Source organism: Balaenoptera borealis, assembly GCF_965194805.1.
Source record: "Balaenoptera borealis genome assembly, chromosome: 3".
In the NCBI taxonomy this organism is placed as follows: domain Eukaryota; kingdom Metazoa; phylum Chordata; class Mammalia; order Artiodactyla; family Balaenopteridae; genus Balaenoptera; species Balaenoptera borealis.
In genome coordinates, this window is record NC_138866.1 from 115,050,807 (window position 1) to 115,073,127 (window position 22,321).

Here is a 22,321-nt window from a genome sequence, read left to right on the forward strand (position 1 = left end):
TGCAGACAACAGTAAGTGCATGACTGCGGTGCTGCTTCTGAATGTAGGTCAGCTCGTCCAAACAGCACTCCCTGAAATGGCAGCCTTCAGACTTTGCCTTGGCCTGACTGCTCTGTTCCCCCAACTAGCATCTTCTTAATTATGTGTCAGGCTCCTGCATCCTGTGTTTTCCACAACACTGTTCAGTGAGTGTCTGTGAGTTGCAGGGATGTTTAGATAAGGGCTCAGATCTGCTTGGGAGGGCCTCTTGGGCTAGGACCCCAAGCCTCTCTCTGATTCTGAGACACCTTGAAGCCCACACATCCCCAGAACATGGTTCTGGCCCCATGTTACCCAGCGGGTGGCCTGCTGGCTTCTCTTCTTTTGACGGGTGGGCTGGGTCAGTGTTCCTGGGAGCCTAGCTCGCTCACTTCTGCCTGGACTCAGCCCAGGGGGTGCTGGAAAAGGCTTTATAATTTGGAGATGAAGACTGCTCTGTTCTTTACTTGGCTAGAGAAGCCAAGGCCAGCCCGGATCAGCCATAGCTGCCTCCTCGGGGGGACCCATGCCAGAAACGCCGTGACCTACATGGTCTGCTTTCAGTGGCTTCCAGTACACTGCAGTCACTGTTCAGACTGGGCCACTGAGGCCAGAGAGGGACATCGCATCCCTAAGGTTGCACAGCAGGGTCAGCAGAGCTTGCCTCTGGGAATTCCCCAGTACCTTTCGGCCCTGACACGTTGCCAGACCACTTTGCAGGCTTGGAGTGCACTTGGATTTCTTAGGTGGTGGTGGTGGTTTTTTTTTTTTTTAAGGTTTCCAAAGCAACATAGCTCACATTTTAGTGACCACATTGTTTAGAATATAGCTTATCTCACTGGAATGTCAAGCATCGAGCAAAGCCAGAGCCGGATGTGGCTGACGTGGCTGAAGCCAGCCTCAGGGGCACTGGCCGCAGGCCATGGTCGCTCCTGCCCCATCACACCACTTTCACCATTAAGTAGTGTGGACCCTGGCAAGAGAAGGAGGGGCAAGGACACTTTGCCCCTTTCGGATGGAGGTCAGGACAAGAACAGGATCTTTTCAAGTTCATATAACCAAAATTATTATAATTTCTGTTAACACCATTTACTGAGTGCTTGACGTGTGCCCCGCTCTCCACTGGAATTATCTCAGTCCATCCACAGACAGCGCCTGGGGATAAAGGAGATTCTCCACTCTGGTGACCCGGGGGAGATGCGGACACTGAAACTCAGAGTTTAACTGGTTTGCTCGGCAGCACACAGCTGGTCTGTGTGTGAGCGGAGGGTGGACGATGGTCCATCTGGCCTTGAAGCTTGTGCTCGATGACCTGGTCAAACATCTAGGGCAGTGGTTTTCAACCGGGGCCTATTTTGCCCCGTGGAAGACTTCTCGCCATGTGTGGAGGCATTTCTTACTGTCACAGCTGGGAGGGCGAGATGGATGTGTGCCGCCGGCATCTAGTGGGTAGAGGCCAGGGATGGTGTGCGCATCCTAGAGTGCACAGAACCCTCTCCCCGCAAAGACAGAATTATCTGGCCCCAAATCTCAACAGTGCCGAGGTTGAGAAACCTGATCTAGGTGTCCTGACCCTCTAGCCGACTCTTCCTGGGTGTGTTGAGTGCAGGGATGTCACCGGGCTGCAGCTCCTCCCGTGTGTGCTGACCTTCTTTTTACCCTTAGACGGGATCATGGGCGTAGACCCCAGAAGGAGATCAGGGCCACTTTGCCCTGCAGGGGGCCCCCAGGCCCCTCCTGGAACAGCTTCTGATATTTTCTCTCCTGGGCTTTACGCACTTTCAGAGGTCTGGTGAGCTGAGCAGAGGTTCTCGTGGGTTCTCGCTCTGGGAGGTTGCCCGGCGGGCGGTGAGCAGGGGTCTCGGGCCAGGGCTGAGACCTGGCAGGGCGAGCCCTTCCCGTCACTCTCACTGGCTCCCACAAAGACACGCCCTGAGTGACCAGGCGGCTCCACGTATATGTAAGAGCCAGAGCAAGTGACTCAGGCTGGAGGTCTGAGACGGAGGGATGAGAGCAGCAGAATCCCTGATTCGCCAGCAGATGGTGGGATTCAAGTCGGCAGAGAGCAGCATGTGGCCCAGGGAGCAGTGCAGAGCAGAGAAGCAGCTGGAAGGGCTGGCTGGCTGGAGTGCTGGAGAGTCCTGTCAGAGGCGTGGCACTGCTGCAAGTGAGGGATGACGAGGGCCCGGCCCAGGGCCAAGAGGATGGACCCTAAGGTGGGAGATGACACACAGACGGGCAGGAGGAGGGCAGGTGTGGAGCCTGGGACAGCTGGAGGTGACAGGAGGCGTAGGGAATCACGGGAAAGGTGATGTGGAGGCACGTGAGGGGAAACCTCTGTTTCAGGGGTTCCCACCTCTTCTGAGAACCGCCCCCTCACAAGGATGGCAGTTTGCTCTGAGGAGCCCTTGACCGAGACACAGACTGACAACTAGGATAAATTCAGAGCTTCTTTTTAGGTGAGTTTGTGTCTTAGTCACCCCGACAGATGGCATCTGGATACATTTGGAAGACAGTTTCCGTAATAAGAGGCAGGGACCCAGTTCACTCTGTAGACGGTGCCTAGTGCCTGGTGCCTGTGCGGTTGTAGACGTGACCCCCTGGGCCGCACCAGCCTTGTCATTTCACAGGCTTGGACGCTGCCGCCCGACAGGCTAGGAGTTTGCCCACGACCAGGCAGAGCCAGAAGCTGCACGCCCTTCTGGGGGGCAGAGATCAGCATGGGTTACTTTGGGGACCTTGGGAGAGAGGCAGATGGTGTGGCCAGACCGCAGTGGGCACTCCTGGCTTGTCCGGTGCGTTTAGGCAGGTGCTTGTTGGTCTCAGGGCCTTTTGGGTTTGACCCAGCACCTCCTTGAATACTGCTTCAACCCAAGGCCAGGCCAGGCGGGGCAGGGCCTTTGTGAGCTCAAACTAAATAAAAAGGGCCAAGGCCAGTGGAATGCTTCTCCCAACACCTGAGGATTTTGTCCCACTGGATCCTGCGAGTTTCACACAGTAAAAGGGTGGGGGGGATTATAATGCCCTGAGAGGTGGGGAAACAGGCTTCCAGAGCATCTAGGGGACCCCATCCAGGAGCACAGGGGCTGGGGGGCCCCCTGACCCAGCGGCCTGGCCTGTCTCCTCAGACCTGCAGCCCGTCACCTACTGCGAGCCGGCCTTCTGGTGTTCCATCTCCTACTACGAGCTCAACCAGCGTGTCGGGGAGACATTCCACGCCTCGCAGCCGTCCATGACAGTGGATGGCTTCACCGATCCCTCCAACTCAGAGCGCTTCTGCCTGGGGTTGCTCTCCAATGTCAACAGGAACGCGGCCGTGGAGCTGACGCGGAGGCATATCGGTAAGGGGCGGCCGCGTTCCCCCCGTGACACCACCCCGTGCCCCAGCCCAGCACAGCCCCTGCCAGAACCCACCAGCCACCACTGTGCGCCTCCCCCATGCCCGTCCCCCAAGCTCTGTCTTGCCTTGTTTAGGGGCCAGACAGGTAGAGTTCCGGTTGCTTGATCGTTCCCACTCAGAGACCATTTCTGAAAATTTGAAAGCCACAGAGGAAGACACTTGACTTTCTTGAGAAAGGCAACTGTGCAATTCTCTTAATAAAAATACCCTTGAAGTACTGATAGGTGGACAAGTATATAGTCTATTTTGGAGGAATGATATTCTGTTTGTTCACTTCATATATGATGGTTCTAGGAACTTAGAAGAGGTGGAGAGACCAGCATTGCCCGCTGCCGGGACACCACTGCTGCTAACACTCTCTCCTGACACCCAGCACGTGGTGAAAGATCACTTAGTTTAGGGAGGGTGAAGCCATGCTGTGTGTCACTTGGTTTGCTCATAAAATTATGCTGAAGATGTTCACAGCTTTGCGATCCAGAGCCCTAGAAGGGCCATAGAGATGGTGTAGAGATGGTGGGTATCCTCAGACATTGTTCAGTGCACGCAGGGTGGCCGAGGGGTTCCAGAGTAAACTCAGGAGCTGGGCAGGGCAGCAGGGGTCTGGGCCCATGTGAACCAGAGCACCTCTGCTCTTGTTTGTATTATATCTTGCGCCTTCACAGAAGATTTCATTTGGAGAGAGGGTTTTACAGTCAAGAAAAGTTTGGAAGCCATGGGCCTGCACCAGTGTGCTCATTTTCCAGGGAATAATAACCTGATGCCCAGGGAGGGGCAGAGCCCTGCAGAGGCCACACAGCAAGTGTGTAACACAGTGACAAAGAGCCCCCTGCTGCCCCTGAGCCTGCGTCCTTCCCAGACAGCCTCCTACTTGTTTTCTTTTAAAAAGATCCTCGGTGGTATACACGGGTGTTTACTTACTCACTTTATACTTTTCTATATTTAAAGATAACATTTCAAAAATTACCCAAACATTTTTGTTCTTTGGGTCTGGGTCTTCCCACCTCCACCTCCCACTCTTGACTGACATAACTCCAGGGCGCCTCCTAGTGGCCCCTGAATCTGTCAGCACCCTGGTGTCTGTGAGCCGCCAAGTCCTGTAGCACTGAGCCAGGAAGAACTGGGGAGTGGCAGGGCCGGGGACAGTGGTGGGACGAGGAGGCAGGCCTGCAGCCGGTCACCTGGTTTCCATCCCACTCCACGTTGTGCCTGTGCAAGCTGGCTCCATTCCCTGGCCCTCTGGGCCTCGGCCCCCAGGAGTGGGAACAAAGACCTTCCAGGCAGAAGAAGAGAACATCCCCTGGCTGAGCAGAGACTCGTTGTCAGAGGGTTTATGTAACTGCTTGAATTGCAGAGCCAATTTAAAAATAATTTCTGTCCATCTGGAGTGGATTTAAGAGATGAAGGAAAAGTAAATGATATAAAGCTATGGAATGTTTTAGAAAAATGCATCGAGGGGAGAAAGGTACAGGGAGCGGCACTAATTAAGCCATCCTTGCAGTGAAGGGCTCCTGGGGTATCTGCGGCCTCAGGAGGAGCTCTGCAGGCTGACTAAATGAGTTTCTGAATCTTGGAGGGGGAAGGGACCTAGTAGTAGTAGCAGCAGCAACTACTGCTCACCAGGCACTTGCTGTGTGTCTTACAGCAGCTCCATGAGGTAGGTATTATTGTTGCCCCCATCTTACAGATGAAGAAACTGAGGCTCAGCGGCTGAGTAACTTGGCCAAGGCCCATGGCGGGTCATTGGCAGAGGCTGCTGTTAAGACTTACCCATGCTCTTTCCTCTTGTCGTCTGCCTCCCCAGCTTTGGCAACCTAGCATCACCCACCACTTCCCTGTGTGTTTAGACTTGGGCTCTGGGCCCTGTTTGCCTGGTGACCCTGGCAGGGAACCAGTCACTTGGAACATCGGCTGCAGTTCTGCCTCCTTTGGTAGCCTCAGCTGGTGCCAGGACCACTCTGACCCGAATCTCTCTAGGGCGAGGCGTGCGGCTGTACTACATTGGAGGCGAGGTCTTCGCAGAGTGCCTCAGCGACAGTGCCATCTTTGTCCAGTCTCCCAACTGTAACCAGCGCTACGGCTGGCACCCAGCCACCGTCTGCAAGATCCCACCAGGTAACACCACCGACATACCCACCCTTTCCCTGAGGTCCTCTCCTCTGCGGCACATGCCTGGGATGCTGGAAAGGTTTCTTCTCTCTTACCTTTTCTCCTCATTGGTGTTTGCATTGACAATCTGGAGATGCTTCCCTTGGGTTTTCTCTCTGCCTTGCTGTCTTACTGTGACCTCCCCGAACCTTCGGGGAGCAGACGCAGCATCTGACAGATCCGCCTTTGATCTGTGGGTACCTGTTTATTGCCTGTGTGCATAGATGCTAAGATAGTATGCCTGCTTCCTTCCTTCCTTTTCTTCCTCCCTCCCTTCCTTCCTAAAGCCATGCCAGATGCTGTAGGGGGATGGAGGGGTGCAGGAAGCCCTCCTGCTGTCCCCACAGACCTTACCCATCAGCTGAGTGTACAAGGCAAAGACACAAATGCGTTTAATACAAGGGAGGGTGCTACGCACCATGCAAGCAGCACAGGTAACGTGCTCTTGGATCCAAGGGGAAAAACACATTTAACTGTTAGGATGGATCAGGAAAGGCTTCATGGAGGAGAAGGCATTTGGGCTTGGAGCGATAGGTAAGCATTAGGCATAGGGTGATGGTGGGGCGGGGACCGTGAGGGCATTCCAGGCAGAGGGAACGATATGGGCGAAGGCCCAGAGGTAATGGAGGGCAGGGCACACGTAGGCTGCACTCTGCCTGCAGTGGAGGCCGTTTAAACGACAGTCGGGAGACATGTTTAGAAAACATGATGGGACCAGGCCATGGAAGGACATGAGAAAGTTTTGCTTTTATTCAGGGGGACTGTTGAGGGTTTTCTGAGTAGGGCTACGAATCCCACCTGTACTCCAAGGGGTGGCAGGCTCACCCCAGAGGGTGGCTTGGACAGGGCCAGGCCTGGGTAGATGACCAGGCAGGTGGCTGATCTCATCCAAGGCCTCTTTATTTAGAAAGCTGAGGCAGGAAGCCCCCGCCAAAGCCCACTTCTCCCAGGGCACGCAGCCGCAGAGTGTGGACTATGCCCGGTGGGTAGAGTGTGTGGCTCAGTCCATTGCCTGTGGCATGTGTGTGGCATGTCTTCCTGCTCACTAAGTAGCAGGTGATGGTGGAGCGGTGGGTCATGGGCTGGATCCACTTAAGAATGCAAAGCGTTTGAGATGCTCGTGGTGCTCTCCATTTCTGGAACGTCATGTGGTTGCGTTTACAGAGCACACGGCTGTCTTGGGGCTCACTTAGTCCTCACCAGTTATTCTAGCTCTTCGGGCGAGGAGGCATGCTGAGGAGACAAGTTCAGAGAGGTCAGGCTACCTGCAAAGGACACACAGCTAGTAAGTGGCCGAGCCAGGATGAGCCTAGGGCTGTGTGCTCCTCTGCTGCTTGCTGGGCGGGGGACCGGAACCCACCTTGGGCCCTGCTTCACCCCTCTTCCCCTCAGAGAAAATGAGAAGAGGAAGTCCAGATGCGCACTTGGCTTTCTGCCCATGCCCCGGCCCCGCCCTCTTCCCTCTCTCTGGTTCGGGCAGAGCTGGCTTCGGTGCTGGAAGTTATCTCATGGAATGTCAGAGCTGGGGAGGCCTCTGAGGCCAGCCTCTCCTTTCACAAGGGAGACACAGGCTTAGAAGAGAAAGTGACCAGCCCAGAGTCACGCAGCAAGCCAAGGGGCACAGTGGTGGCCCGTTAGTGTCAGCTCACCTTTTGGGCATTTTCGGCATGTGCTTTTTTTTGTCTTTTATTTTTCTGATTGACACATTCCTGGCACTCAGGCGATAGGACTTCGAACAAGAGATTTACTGTAAACTTTATGTGTGCCTGTCTCTGGTTTTATGCCTGGAGTAGGTACACACCTTCACTTTGCCGAGAATGTCACCCCACCCCAGCCTCGTGCCCAGAGGCCAAGGTGTGGCCCAGATCTCTCGCTCCCTCCTGGCCCGGGCAGAGGTGGATTTGTTGGAGGAGCCCAGGTGGAAGGTGCCCAGGACCCTCTGCCGAGCTCCTGTTGGCACGGCAGGCCGGGTAGCCTCTCAGCTGGCCCGTCTCTCTGATGCTCCCTCCATCAAAGGGCAAGGACTCCTGTTCCCCAGGAGGTCGGCCATACCTGCACACCACGTGGGCCTTCAGGCTCGTGACCCTGCCTCTGTTCCCTGGAGTCCTGCCTTGGCCCCTTTGCCCAGGGCAGGGCCCACCTCTCCCAACCGTTTCCCTTGTTCCTGGGCTCACTTTACTGTCTTCCTCAGCCTTCCCACAGCTCTGGGAACTGGAGCTTATGGGCCACTGTTTAACTCTCCCCCCTCACCTGTGTCAGCTGCATCTCCCCATCAAGGCGGTGATGGCTTCAGGGGCAGGGACCACATGGGCCCACCCCCAGTGTGGTGCGGAGCGTGGAATCTGTAGCTAATATGGGAACACCGGTCCTGGTGACCCGGCCGGGGCGGGGGCGGGGGCTTTAGCCAGGAGAGGAGCTCCGGACAAGTGCACTCTTCGTCCCCACGAGCACTGTTTTTGTTCTGTTGGCAGGATGCAACCTGAAGATCTTCAACAACCAGGAGTTTGCCGCCCTCCTGGCTCAGTCTGTCAACCAGGGCTTCGAGGCCGTGTACCAGCTGACCCGGATGTGCACCATCCGCATGAGCTTCGTCAAGGGCTGGGGAGCCGAGTACAGGTCGGGGTTGGGGTGCCTGTCCCTGGGATGCGGGGACTGCAGGTGGCTCAGAACACAGAGCAAGGGCTCCCCAGAGATGAGCTAGGCTGGCCCTTTCCACATAGAGCAGAGGGACCAGGGATACGAGCGGGGCCAAGTCCCATTAGACAAGAGCTGAGCAGTGCTCGCCCAGTGCTTCAGTTTCTCAGGACCTGGGAGCATTCCATCCTCACCACAACCCTGGGTGGGGACGCCGGCATTGTCCCCGTTGTACGGATGAGGGAACGAAGGCCCAGGGAGGGAAAGCGACTTGCCTGGAGTTGCATCATTTGTGGAAAAGCTGAGCCTAGGACTGTGTCCTCTTGGCGTCTTCCTCGTTCGTTTTGGGCAGATGGTTTTAGGACGACCCTCTCCGGGGAGTTAAGTCTTCATCTCACTGTTCCTTCTCTCCTCTGTGGCTCCACCTCTGACCTGGGGACCCTGAGGATCTAGGATATTAAAACTGAGAAGCAGGGAAGGGAGAGGAGGAGATTTGGGTAGTCAAAGGAACAAAATTTACTTGCTCAGAAATGATTTTTTCAGAATTTCACATACTGGTTTAAACATGGCACTGGTCAGGGGTGTCCCTGGTTTGCTCTGTCGAATCTCTCGGGCCACTCTGCTGTGGGCTTAGAGAAGCTCTTTCCTTCCACACCTGGACAGGAGTTTCCCCTAGAGGCAGGTCTGTGTGCCCAGCCCCGACTCTGCGGCAGACACAGAGGTGCCCACACGTCAGCTGGAGCCAGCGCCTTGCAAGTTACTCTCCCCTTCTCTCCATTTTTCCAGATGTTTGGAATCCATTTTGTTTTGCAGTCATTCTGCACCCAGGCCAAACCCATTTCAGTATTGGCTCTGGGCCACCATTTATAATGAAATCCAGATGAGCATGACTTATGGAAAGTCAGATTCTCATTAGAGGATTTCGGTCCATAAAATCCTCCTCTTTCATTTACCGTACTCTAGCTGCTGTTCTCCGTGTCTGCCCCACAGTGCCAGGGAACACAGCACCTTGGTCTCTGGGGTCTCTCTCAAATCTGGGATGAATGACCAGTTGAGCTATTTGAGTGGTCAGCCGTCGGGGAACTTACAACCCAGTTATAATGGCCTGAGATTAGCCCAGGCCCAAAGGCCCAGCCCAAGGGACATTTTAGCTCACCTTTTGGCCTTGGCTGAATCATTTAGGGAGCAAGAGTTGAAAGGTTAGAAAATTAATCTTGTTTTTAGTTGGGGAAAGGGAAATATTTAAAGATGGACCCAGTGGAAAAGAGCCAGAGGGAGGTCCATGTGTTCCTGTTAGCACTCAGACTGCAGTCCAGAGGGCTACACTCAGGCACCCAGGTCAGGCAGGCACGCCAGGGCGGAGTCTGCAAGCCCATTTCTAACTCTCCACTCGGGAGAAGCGCAGGCCAAGCAAGGAGGGTGGTGACCTCGGGCCAGCGGCTCTTGACCTGGCGCGGCACTGCAGTCCTCCAGCTTCAAGTGTTTGGGAAGAGGCCCCTGCTGGCAGAAGCCTTTCCCTGGGGGCACTGTGTCACCGTGCAGGACATGCTGCCGGCACACCCAGCCCTGTGCGGCCCACCACGTCACTGCCACCCGGCAGCACCGCAGAGCAACCGAACTGGTGGTGCGGCCCCTTCCCAGAACAGTCTCGCCCTCCTCCTGCCTCCTGGGCCAAGGAGAGTAAGGTTTCACCCCTTCCTGTGAGGTGGCTGAAAGCAGGGCCCAGGCCTCTCACCTCCAGCTGGCACCAGCGCCTCCGGCCTCAGCAGATAGCCTTTGCTCAGTGGAGGCCTTTGGGAGCTTGCCTGCAAGCTGCGTCATCAACCAGCCCGAATTTAGACAAAGTGCTTTGGGGAAAAGAAACGTGTGGTGTGCCTTGGTTTTTTCCAGTAATTGTTCCATGGCTCACTCTGCTTGTAAGATTTTCCAAAATAAGGCCATAGATGGGAATTGTATCAGCACATTGGGGACCGACAGCATGTGGACTCTGTCGGCGCTTTGTAAGAAACACCCCTCAATCAGGCAGACGCACGTCATCGCGGCCTGCTGGGGGTGGGTAGGGGCTGAGGGCAGGGGACCTGTAGGTGCCCTCTCAGGACAGGGGGACCAGAGAGACCTCTGCTCTGGCTGAGGTTCTCCATCAGGAGCCCATCAAGGCAACCGGGGGGGCCTCTGGGGTACCCTGGAATTTGCCTTACATGTTTCTCTTAAGGGGGCCACCTCCTTCCCTGGTGCAGGAGAACCTGATTTACTCAAAGCCCTTCCTGCTTGGAGTTTGGCCCGGCAGTTTCAGCAAGTTTAGTGGCACCTCCTCCAGGACAGGGTCTAGCAAGGCAGTCCGTATCTCTGGCTCTGGGAAGAAGCCTGTCACCAAAGCAGGAAAAGGCATTCTGACATGTCAGTGTGTGCTTCTGGACATTCTTAACATCCCCCAACCCACCCCTTTCCCAATGTCTTGCAGGAGACAGACCGTGACCAGCACCCCCTGCTGGATCGAGCTGCACCTGAATGGGCCTTTGCAGTGGCTTGACAAGGTCCTCACCCAGATGGGCTCCCCAAGCATCCGCTGCTCCAGTGTGTCTTAGAGACATTGGGTGTGAAGGGGGAGGGCGGGGAGGGTGGGCTTGGGGAAAATGGCCATGTAGGAGGTGGAGAAATCAGAACTCAAATCACTGTTGTCAAAGAAGAAGAAATTTTTCTCCCTCAACCAAAGTGGCACCAGCCTGTTTTACAGAACATGAAAGCAAACCCAGAGATGGATTTTTATGAACAGCCGTGTCTGCTGAACACATTTGCCCTTTGGCCCTGGTGTGAAGGGCAAGAAATGGCTTCTGCTCTGGTGGCTTGAGCAAACAGGTAGTATTTTACCACCTGCCCCCTCCCCCAGCCCCCTTTTCTTTTAATGACAGCAAACTGAGATGTCACTGCCCAACAGGAAACGGCCCTGTGGTCAGGACTGAGTGCGGAATTCGCCGTGGGCGCTCTAGAGGCAGGGAGAAGCCGGCAGGCAGGGGTATGAGTGCACCTCGGGCCCAGCCCTCCTCTTCCAGTGAGCATTCCTGAACCCCAGCAGCGGCAGACCTTGCACCCTTGGGGGCTGAATTGACTTGGGGTGGGGAGGGGTCTTGTCTGTCTCCACCCCCCGGGGAGCATACTGATTGGTGTGAGCGAGTGTGTCCAGAACCGAGCACACAGGGACTGGTGGGAAAAGGTGGTGACACCTCTTCTTTAAAAACACTCTTAAAGTTGTCTGCATTTTCAGCAGTTGGAAGGATCTGTTGAGGCTCAGCACGTAGGAAATGTATAGTTTGTAGCATCACGTTAATCTCAAAGAGATTTGAATTATGTGACGTGTTCCTGGGAAGCAGGAGGCAGTTGTCCGTGATGGTGTTCAGGCCGAGGCAGCACCACCACGGTGCGTGGGTCTCCGGTCACCTGTAAGAGCTCGCTCCGCTTTCTCACGCATTCGGCTATATTGGCTGATGTAGTCAGTTGCGTTAATTAAATGAACTTTATCGTATGCTCTTTTAAACCTTTGTTTTATATTTAAAAAAAAAACAAACCCTGGGTTGGCACGTTGATTGGGAAACCAGAGGGGGACCCAGCAACTTCTCCCCCGAAGTTAAGCTTTCCCAGGTTTTGTTGAGAAGACACCTGCCAGCACTTTTGGAAGCTAAAATTAACAGAAGCAAATTCACCAGGAGGGAAAGATCTCTCAGGCCAACACAAAAGCAAATGAAAGGGCTATTAAAAATTTTTTTTACACCTTTGAAAATTGCAGGTTTGGTGCAAAGAGGTCTGTCATCTTTCCCCTGGGATATGAGATTATCTAGCTCACAGTAGAGGATCATCAGCGACAACTCTAGCAGTTATAATGTGTAGTAAGTACTGCTCCCAGTGGCAATTAGTGAGAAAACTACTATAAGTTATTTCAACTGGAAAAAAAAAAAGAGCCCTCTTCTACTGGCCTTTTGCAGAATACAGCAGACGGAATTGCCACTTGCAATTGGTACTTTATACTTTGCTGCTGTTTTTGTATGAAATGACTTATCCCATATTTTTGCATGGATTTCTACCAGGAAAAATAAAGGGATTTCCTATGGAAGTCCTGTCTTAATTGCAGGTGAAGGGAAGAAAGTGTACACTTTTGGCAGGTATAAACCTCAAATGTGATGACATTTCTGATGCTATGTGGAGATGCTGGGGGCTTCCTGGGTGCCTCACTTGCAGGATCCTAGGCCTCGGAAGCTCCAGCCCTGAAGTTTCCAGGTAGGAGAGCTGCTTGCCAAGCCTACAGAGGACACAGGAAGAGACAAGAGTACCTTGCCAGACCTGGACTGGTTTTCGTGCAGGACTGTTGACACAGAGCCGGAGACAGTGTGTCGTCCCTCACTCCACCTGAGGGGGCCAGATACTGCAAGTCTGACGTTCGTGCCTGGTATGAAATGATGGTGGACTGCTTCTTTTAGATACAGGAAATCATCTGAACCTCCTGGATGTGTGTTCCTGCTCCCGGTCAGGTCTGAGACTCATGGTATGACTTCTTATTCCATTTTGGCCTCGGCTGAAGCCATCGTGGTGCCCCCTCTAAAAGCCACGGGGAGCAGTCTCTGAGGGCCCGCGTTCTCCACCTGCTAACGTGACCTCCTATGAGGGCTTCCTATGGCGCACAGCTGTCCCCCAGGTACTTGGGAACTGGCTTCAGGTACAGCCCAATTTGGGTGATCTTGTTGGTCACATCTGGCTGCATTTGGATGGTGTCTTAGAACCCTCAGTGCTCAAAGCTAAAGGCTACTTCTAGGAGGCATGAAGTTTTAATTTTGTGTTTTTCCGAAAGCTACTTACTTGGCCCTTTTTCTTTATAGACTAGACTGCTGGAGGAGGATGAGTGAGGAAAAAGTGGGGAAGCCCACCTTTAGCACCATTGAAAAGAAATTTGGTTGTACCCAGAAGTTAGGATCTGGTTTCATTCCCACCATAGAGGCTGCGTAGGTGGCTTTGAGGCACGTGTATTAGTAGTGTCCTTCGAGTCATAAAAATAGTTTTAAAATCCTATTGCCTGAAGGCATTTATACATTGAAAAACTTAAAGGACAGCTGAAAGGGGCAGCAGGAAATCAGGGCAGTTCTGGGGGGTGATGGTAGCTGCTGGAGACCCTTTTCAGTGCCGTTGTCCAGGCTGCACAACGTGCCTTGTTCCCCTGCCGCGGGCTCCCCGCCAGGCCACCTTCACCTTGCGGCTTGTGCTGACGCTAACCTGAGAGTAGCTATAGCGCAGGGCCCTAGATCCTGGCCTCAGCACCTCCCTCAGGAGCCAACTTGTATTCCCTTTCCTCTCCTCCCACTCCCTCCCCCCTCCTAACTTTATTTAGTACTTGGAGCCTTCCAGCACAAGTAGGTAGCCGCCCCAGCGGTTCGGGTTACAGGCCTGTGCTGGCCAGTCTTCTCTGCTGGCCACCTTCCTGGCAGGCTGCAGATCTGACATTCTGAGACAAGCCCAGAGTCAGGAGCGGGGACTTGGACTCTTAGGAAGAACAGACATGAGGGCAAGGCTGCTGGCAGACTTTTCCATTGTCCTTATGTTGTCTGTGCTGTATTTTTTTATTTACCATGGTGATTATTTTTTTAAATCATTGTTAATGTATTGGAATGAGCTGTAGCACGTATCTTGTGCTTAGTTTGTTTTTCTCCATCTCCCTCTGGCTTCCTAGAGTTTGGACGTATTCCAGGGCTAAATGCTTTTACTCACACCGCAGAAAAAGGCTTTCTTTAAGTAATGTGTGCATGTCATGCATGTATGTGAGGAGCTTGGGGAGACGGCAGATATCTGATTTCATTCTCAGCCCCAAGCTGCCATTTCTGAGGCTCCGTGAGGGTCTCTGCGGGGCGAGAGCCCACATTAGGCCACTCTCTGTAGTCCTTAAAAGGAGAAGGGAGGGACAGGAATCTGCAGACTGCTCAGGGGACTGTTTACCAAGGGGGTTACCAGTAGCAAGAGAGGGCATGAATTTGGTTCTGGGCCCTGTGTCTTACTGTGTGACTAAGTGGCAGAGTTGGGAGTTTTTCCCAAATGTACATCTTTGCTAGAAGGAAACCTCAACACAGCTAAGTTGTACCATTTTTCTTTGTGTGGCATAGACGTTCCCTTCTAGAACCCCTTCAAGTAACAGTCTTTCAGGAGTATCAGCCACTCCACAAGTGGGTGGGAAATTAGAAAAATGTATGGATCAAAAATGAAGATGAGGCATCTCTGATGGAAGAGTGGGGAAATGACTTGCTCTACAGGCAACCTTTCAGAAACACAGCTATCACATGCAAAAACTCGTGTATTGTGTAAACTGGATTGAGAAATTCTCTCAAGTGATCCTGTAATTTTTTTTTTTATGCTAAAGTAATGTACACTCGAGCATTCTGGTGTTTTTATATTTATGTAATAATTTCTTAAAACCATTCAAGACAGATAACTATTTAATTTTTTGAAGAAAGTTGGAAAAGGCTCTCCTCCCAAGGACAGTGGCTGGGAAGAGAGGGGGCACAGCCAGTTCCAAACGCTGGTAGAGGGTGCAGTGGCTTTTGGGCTCAGCACCTGGAATGACCGACCCAGGCTGGCTCCCCACGTGGCAGCATGGGACACAGGCAGCTCGGAGTCGAATACAGGCCCTTACGTGGGGGCCTCTGAACCAAGCCCCTCTCCCTTTCTAGGGGTGAGAACTGTACCGAGGGATGGAGCCATCCCTCATTCACCCTCAGTGCTGCTGTTGCAACTAGGCTGGACTCCTGTTTGGGTGGGGAAGAAGAACGCGGAGGATGTTGATTACCTTCCCTTCTCAGCCAGCCTGACCTTTTTAATACCTTTGTAAAAAGCATGTATGTATTTATAGTGTTTTAGATTTTTCTAACTTTTATCTTAAGAGCAGAGCACCTGTTTAAGCATTGTACCCCTACTGTTAAAGAACTGTGCCCTCTCTCTCCTTCTCTCTCCCCTGTAAGTGCCCTTCTAATAAACTTTTCATTGAAAAGCTGCTGGGCCAGAAGCTCGCTCTCATTCTCGCTGCCACGTCTGGGTGCAGAGGAGAGGTTAAAAGGCCCCGGGGGCTTCAGAGAAAAGTGTCTCCAAGCCCAAGTGCACTCTGACCAAGGATGTGCCAGGTCCCATTCTGCCACAGCCCCGCTGCCCTCATTCACTCACTGAGGGCAACACGCGGTGCCAGCCAGTCCTGCAGGGATAGCGGAAGCCTCCGGGTCAGGCACGTGAAGGTGTCAAGTCTCCCAGTTGGCACGTCTCCCAGCGCCGCACAAGTCCCAGCGACGCTGTCTCTGTGTTGTTACTTCGCGTTCGTTTCCCTTGTATTTGAGAGCCTTTGGCAAGTGAGTGGACGCCACCGGATTAATCTTACCACAAGCAATGGAGGTAGGTTTCAGGTTCCGAAAGAAGTAGGTTTCCACACTCTCCAGCTCACATGACTTAGCTCCTGTGAAAATCCATTTTAAATTCCAAACGCCCAAGGAGAGAGAGACTTCAAAATTGTTTTCCATGGCTGAATCTTACACAGACCCCAGCTGATGTGGATTAAGAAACAGAATGATTAAAATGAATAAACAGTTTGGGGGAGGTGGAAGAGGGCTGGAGTAATTCTCTAGCTGGGCCACTTCTACAGCAGCCTTCCCTCCCAGGACCTCACCGGAGTCCACACAATGCTGTACCAGGAGGGAGGCAGATTTCCCAGGAATGGCACCCACGTGCCTATAGGTTTGGCCTCCATGAACTACATCAAATCCCTACCTTAGTTGTTATTTGGCCAGTTCTAGCCTCCCACCTCTAAACGACTTTCCCCAAGGCTTTATCTAGTCCATCCCTCGGCAAATGACTCTCACATCCCTACCTCTAAAGGAACCTGTTCCTTGAGCGCCACAACTTTAAATTCCAGCTGCCTGTGAAACGTGATCCAAAACAACACCCCCAAACTGAATCATCTTCCGCCTTGCCCAAGCGAGCTCCCTTTCCTGACTCTCTGTGTTTATCAGGAGCCCCCCCCCGCCGCCCCACCTTCTCCAAGTCCTGAGCAGCTCCATGCTTTTCTTTTCCTTGCTCCCCCCCACCTCCCACCTCTGCAGCTGTCCCTGTTGATCCAGCCTCCCTTTTGGAAAGGCCCTGAATGTCCGCTCTCCTCTTTTTCTCAGGCCTGCACCTGCCCCTTCCATGGGGGTATCCCCAGACCAGTGTATGGACTCTTGACGTTCCTTCCTGAGAGAGCTCATCTACCTGTGTGATTTCAAGCCACATAAATGCTAAGGACTCCCAAATCAGTATTTCTAGCCCAGACATCAATCCCCAGCTTCAGACTCATATCCAACAGCCTGCTGGCTACTGGTACGTGGAGGTGCCACAAGTACCTCAAAACTCAGTTGAAAAACCGGAAGTCATCCTTACCCTTACTGAACCATCGCCCTCTCCTGGCCTTCAGCCCCGCTTTATCACAATCCTTTCCCCAGCCCATGGCCACTAAGTCATAGTCGTTCACCACTCCCTCACGCCCCACATCCGACCAGCCCTGTCCCTCCACTCTCGGCCCTGTGCTCCAGGCCCTCTGTCACCTGGACAACTGCATGGCCTCCTAACCACTCTCCGAGCCTCCAGCCTGCTTTCCCATAAATGCACCATCCACACTGCCCCCAGTGACCTCCCTGACCTTAGACAGCCCCAGAGTCCACAGCACAAATTCTAAGGCCTTCAACATGGGCCACATGACCCGTACCACCTGGCCCCTGTCCAGCTCTCACAGCTCGCTGCCTCGCCCCTGCCACCCAGCGTCGTGTTAAGCACAGTTCCTCCTGTATCACACCAGTCTACATCCTGCTTCCCCCGCCCCGCCTGACACCACCAGTTCTCCGGGCTAACCTTCCCTAATGCTCTGAGACTCACTTCAGAAAGGAAGCCTTTTGTGAATCTTCCTTGAGACTTCCTTGAGAGCAGGGTCTATATCTTATTCTTGTATCCTCAGCTGCTTTTGGCCACCACATACTTTTGCTGAATTCAGTGAATGAATTGGTGCCTGTATCTAGCAGATTCTACCTTAGCAATGTCTTTTCCATCCATTTTCATTGTGCTGTCCTATACAAGTCCTTATGTATGGTTGAAGGAATACCACCAAAATAAAGTCCCTGATTACCTTTTATCACAGCTATTCCAATATTCTCCTAATTTGTCTCCCTCTAGTCCAGGGATGGCAAGTACAGGGCAAAATTACCACCTTTCACTAGTTCTCTATCCATGCAAAAACCACTCACCACAGTGCTGGGTCCATTCTCAGCTTCAGGATCCTTCTCAACACAGCTCTCCAGGCAGACTGGTAATCAATTGGTGTTGGCTAGTCCTGCTGCCAGATTTTCCTGGAATTAATTACAGTTACATGTCTTCTGCTCGAAACCCACTGGCTCCTTGATTACCTCCCGAGTAGGCACAAAGCGGAATTCCAAGGTTCTCAGCATCACTCCATCCTTATCTACCACCATTTCTCTAGCTGGACTACTGGGGTTTCCCCAACATAACCCCTTGCTTTCTTATCTCCATACCTTTGTTCATGCCATAGCTTCCACTAAGAATTTTGCAGCCTTCACCCACGTATCTGCCCAAATTCTTAGCCCAAAACGCTCAATTCAAGCATCACTTCCTCAAAGTCAGTGGGTCTCAAAGTGTGGTCTCTGGTCAGCAGCATCCGTATCACCTGGAAAGTTAGAAACCCACATTCCTAGGCCCCACCCCAGACCTCCTGAATCAGAAATCCTGGGGTGGGGCCCTCCAGGTGATTCTGACATGGGCTCACGATTGAGAACCACTGCTCCAAGATGCACATCATGCTCTTCCCAACCCACTCGGCTCTCTCCCTCCACAGCAATTAAGGCTGGACACAGCATCCTGCCCAGCATTCGACCTTTTGTAGCCTCACTTTGCTCGCCCCCTTCTCCCGCCTGAGTTGGACAATGAGCTGCTAGGGAAGAGAACCTGCATCCTTACCCAAGTCTGCAGGCTCGGCCACGGCCAGCACAGTGTGTCACCGAGGAGGGTCCTAGCCAGTGCTGGCTGCACTGAGTCCTCGTTTCAGCTCTCACCAGCATAAAGGAACAGGTTGCAGTTGCTCGTCTTTAGCTTCAAGTCTGAGGCCTTCTAACACCATTAATGACTTCCTGAGATTTCCTGGAACAACAGGATTGATGCAGACCATGTCCTTGGGCTTCAAAGGAACAGACTCTTCTCTCCTAAATTACACTGCTGTTTCCATAAGGTTCCTACCCCAGGCCTCCCTCAGCCTACATTTTGTAGCATTAAAGCCACCTGGTCGGTAACAGAAAAGGGAGAGGCAGTGGTTGGTCACATGCTTCACAGGAGAGAACCCGGGAGGCTTTCTGTGACCCATTTATGCCTCACAGATTTATGGCTGTGAGGATCAAGTATTTGAGCCTATCAACATACACACAGATAAAAAAGGATTTTAGAGGAAAAAGAATTTTTTCTTCCCAAACCTGTGTTCTAAAGATGCAGTTAGTTACAACCATTAGGTCCAGGTTTTGAATCAATACGTTTCTGACGGGAAACAAAGTTGAACAGCACATCATTTAGCTCTGGACCAGGGCTCAGTGGTGTTCCAACAAAAGATCACGCCGTTGCTATTACCTCTTCTCAATTCTTCATTCTGCAAATCAAAGAAACACCTCAGGATCGAGAAAGATACTTCCTATACTAGAGGAACTGTAACACACACTTAACTCTGAATAAAGACACCTACATTAAGAGCAAGGCTGGTGATGTTAATAACAGGCATAGGTAATGCCCAAAATATAAAACTTAGAAAACGTCTAAGACCCTTTTCTGCAAGAGCTTACATGCCAAAGGGGCAAGGATGGATCACTAAACTAAACCCCAAGTGGAATCTAAATCAAAACTAGAACTTCACCCTGTACTGTCAGCATGATGCTTTTAGGAACATACAAATTATGGGCAAGTAATAATTGTTAGGGTGTTGTTTTAAAATCTTGTACTAAGGGGGTACACTTGACCTGATTTTTCACACTTTCTCCGCCTACAGTCCTCTATGAGATGGGTATTTAATGATAGAATGCTGTAGCTAAACTGTCTTGCCTATTTTAAAGTTTTTTGGGTCGGGGGTGAAAGGCACCTCTTAACTCATCCAGCATTCTTGGTCTCCATCAGTCAGAATGTTCAATGAATCAAACCTCTGACCACACTGGACACATGTTGGCTAAATTTAGCTTTGTATCAGCAAACACTCCAGCTCAGAATAGTTCAGGGAGCTCTCATCTTACCCTTAGACAGTGATTCTTCAAAGACTGTTTTTCCACAGCAGGCCAAGGCAGGGCAGGGCAAGGGGCACTCCACGTGCTCTCTCGATGGCCATTGTCAAGAGACTGACCCAAGGTTAAGGGAATCTGACAGGCCACGGCAAAAATGTTTATCCTCACCTCTCCATGGTGGGAACACGAAGTTAGCAATAGATCACATTTCCTTTGTTGTAAGTAGTTTGCAGTAATGGCTTGACACGCTCTATGGTCCTTGAACCACATCCCATATTACTCAGCCATCTAAGTCTAGCGTCCCTGAATCTCCAGCTTCTCTGAATTAGATGTGGCCAAGTTCTATAAATAGAGAGCAAGCAAACTGGTTCTGTCAATCTTCTCATATTCTGGCAGGATAACGTATCTTAAAATTATAAAAATATCTATGTCTTCATCACTCTAAAATTATTACATAACGTATGATTTTCTCAGGGAAATAAAAAGTTTATTCTTGTCTCTCCCTACCTCCCAACACTCATGGACCTTAAAACTTTAGGATCATGTTCATCAAAACTATTGAATGCAAGTCCAAACCAGCTTTAAGTGCCCACTATGTGCCAGACACCGTGTTACACAAACAGAAAAATGGTTAAGGAAAAAAAAAGCCGAGGTTCTTGTTTTAAATCCCAGATGGACAGTCCATAACTTATGGTGGCATGTACACAGGTCACTTTAGATAGAATGCAATTTTTATTACACTATTAGCTCATGATCACTCTTCTTAAAATGGGCTTTTAGTAGATACCACCGGACACTTGAATCTTACATCTCCCCTAGAAGGGGCCAATACCCCCAGATAGCTGAGATCTTGAAAACATGACTTGATATTATACATATAAATGGTGGATTCTAAAAGAGTGAGTTTGACAAACTCTTAGATTATCTGCTATTTATGCCTAATCCAATAAAGGAAGGCTTCCCCACCCCACCCCACCCCAAAAAAACAACAAAATCATAAAAATACACATAAGCAGACTTTATAAATAAATCACATTTTAATCACCTAGCTTTGTTTTAATCCACAAAATCAAGTTCACAGCTTTTTCTAGTCTGTTTTCCCTAACCACGTGACCTAATGTATTTTCTGAAACCTTTCATGTTTTAAGAAAAATATGTTCCACCTTTCATCTTGCAACCCCAGAGCCAGCTTCCCTTATATTCCCAGTCAATGGCTGATGCAGTCACCTCAAAGAAACACTGGAGGAATGATGGTAAACTACAGTCTCTAAGACCTTCAGAATAGTGAAAAGAAAAGAAAAAAGTATCAAGCAAGATAGCCTCCAATGTTCCCTGGAATGGCTCCAATCACTGAAACCTTCCCTCCCGCAGTCGCCCTGGCCCGGAACCTGGAGCATTGCAGTCATTCTGCCATCTGTCAGGTCCTGCAATGCTTAGAAGGAGTTGCACAAAGGTGTCTGAAACTTGTTTCTGCTGGTGACCTAAGAGGTTCCTACCCACACTAGGCCAGCAGCAGTTCTCAGGCCATGTGCCCTGAGCCAGTTTAGAGCCATGGCAGTGACTACCACAGTGAAGGCTCATGACATGCATTACGAAGTGCCTACGAAAACAGAAATAAGGATTACATTTTGCTGTATTTCCCACTCTTCCTCAGGAAACGTTCCCCTTGGTGATCAGTTCCCCTGGAGCTGACCCACCCAGCCCTGGAAGTAACACAAGGTACTCAGGGATTCACTGCCTAACATTTCATATCCTTTCCCACCACGCCCACTCCTTAGTGTTACTATTTTGGCAGTGATCTCTGGCTTTCAGAAAGAGAAAAGGAAACTTGCCTTGTTTTGAGGGTATGAGTTGTGACAACACAGCTCTGCCATCTCAAGTAGCGAACTCTAAGAAAGAAGACTTTCTCCATGGTAACACTAATGCAAAAAATCTCAAGATATGATCATACCGTTTCAGTGGCCTATAGAGGGAATTCCTTAAGCTTCTCTCTCTCTTACACACGCGTACCGACAGACCCACAACTTGGTAGAGAAGGGTTTATTTTATCCCTACCAGAGTGGGAAACTCTTGCATCATTTATTACAGTCTAAAAATTCACAATGGTTTCTCAATACTTTCTAGCATGAGCTCAGATACTATATTTCAAATGAAATGCCCAGATGCATTTTTTTTTTTTTTTTTTAGCTAGAAACTAACTTGAGGGCCAGTGGCTTTGGCACATAATCTATACTACAGCACAAATTAAATCTTTCCTCCCATCAAAAGCATCAAACCTCAGAGCAGCAAGTTCCTTGACAGAAAAAATCCACAACCCAGGAAAGGTGGCACAAGCTTCCGATCTGCAGTGATTAAGTGTGACGCAGGGAATGCTGCTTAAAAGACTGACTAGGAGTGGCTTGGTGGTTCTTCTTCTTTAACTTGGGCATATCACACAGGCCTTTGAGCCTCATCCCACTCCTGTTTCTAGAGCAGAAAAGTGTATTTGAGAATTTCTCACTCCTTACTGTCATTCTCACTCCCTTACGATATTCTGAGGGAGAAGAGATTTCTGCTTTACCCCCTACGAAAAACTAAAATTCACGGGAGCCTATAAACAAGTCAGTCGGCCAACATGATGATGGGGAGTTCAGCAAAAGATGACTGGGTTGAGTAGGGAAGTATCTCAGGTAGAGAGAGCTAGGGTCTTTGTTAGTCAAGCCCTAGCATGAATAATTTAGTGTTCTTCATCAGATGAAAGGCCTTCAATTTCATCTCTGTCTCCCCCAATTGCCATCCAGAAAGCTTTGGCCACCTGTGGAGAGAAGCAAGCAAC

At 51.1% G+C, this 22,321-nt stretch overlaps 2 protein-coding genes across 14 annotated transcripts in view; one reads left to right on the forward strand and one right to left on the reverse strand.

Annotated features, from left to right (window-relative positions):
- The window catches only part of SMAD3 (SMAD family member 3), a gene marked incomplete at its 5' end in the record, with an annotated part of 119,784 nt that extends 104,566 nt beyond the window's left edge, over window positions 1-15,218 (forward strand). For all 4 annotated transcript variants that reach the window (XM_082383393.1, XM_082383394.1, XM_082383395.1 and 1 more), the window contains 4 exons: window positions 3,147-3,359; window positions 5,393-5,530; window positions 8,035-8,179; window positions 10,659-15,218. In XM_082383393.1, coding sequence (XP_082239519.1) covers window positions 3,147-3,359; window positions 5,393-5,530; window positions 8,035-8,179; window positions 10,659-10,782 — 620 coding nt within the window. In that variant the 3' untranslated portion in view covers window positions 10,783-15,218. The remainder of the gene's footprint in view (window positions 1-3,146; window positions 3,360-5,392; window positions 5,531-8,034; window positions 8,180-10,658) is intronic.
- AAGAB (alpha and gamma adaptin binding protein) overlaps window positions 6,286-22,321 on the reverse strand; it is a 98,344-nt gene continuing 82,308 nt past the window's right edge. For 2 of the 10 annotated variants that reach the window (XR_014242126.1, XR_014242131.1), the window contains exons 10-17: window positions 20,670-22,300; window positions 19,519-19,848; window positions 18,718-18,887; window positions 18,212-18,391; window positions 17,485-17,586; window positions 15,386-15,668; window positions 8,473-8,660; window positions 6,286-6,796 (exon numbers count right to left, since the gene is read on the reverse strand). Coding sequence is in view for 1 of the 10 variants with exons in the window: in XM_082383414.1 (XP_082239540.1) it covers window positions 22,223-22,300 (78 nt within the window). In the remaining 9 variants the exon portion in view is untranslated. Of the gene's footprint in view, window positions 6,829-8,472; window positions 8,661-15,385; window positions 15,757-17,484; window positions 17,587-17,769; window positions 17,922-18,211; window positions 18,392-18,717; window positions 18,888-19,518; window positions 19,849-20,524; window positions 22,301-22,321 lie in introns of those variants that run through there. The other 8 variants (XR_014242134.1, XR_014242129.1, XR_014242132.1 and 5 more) reach the window with 8 other exon arrangements.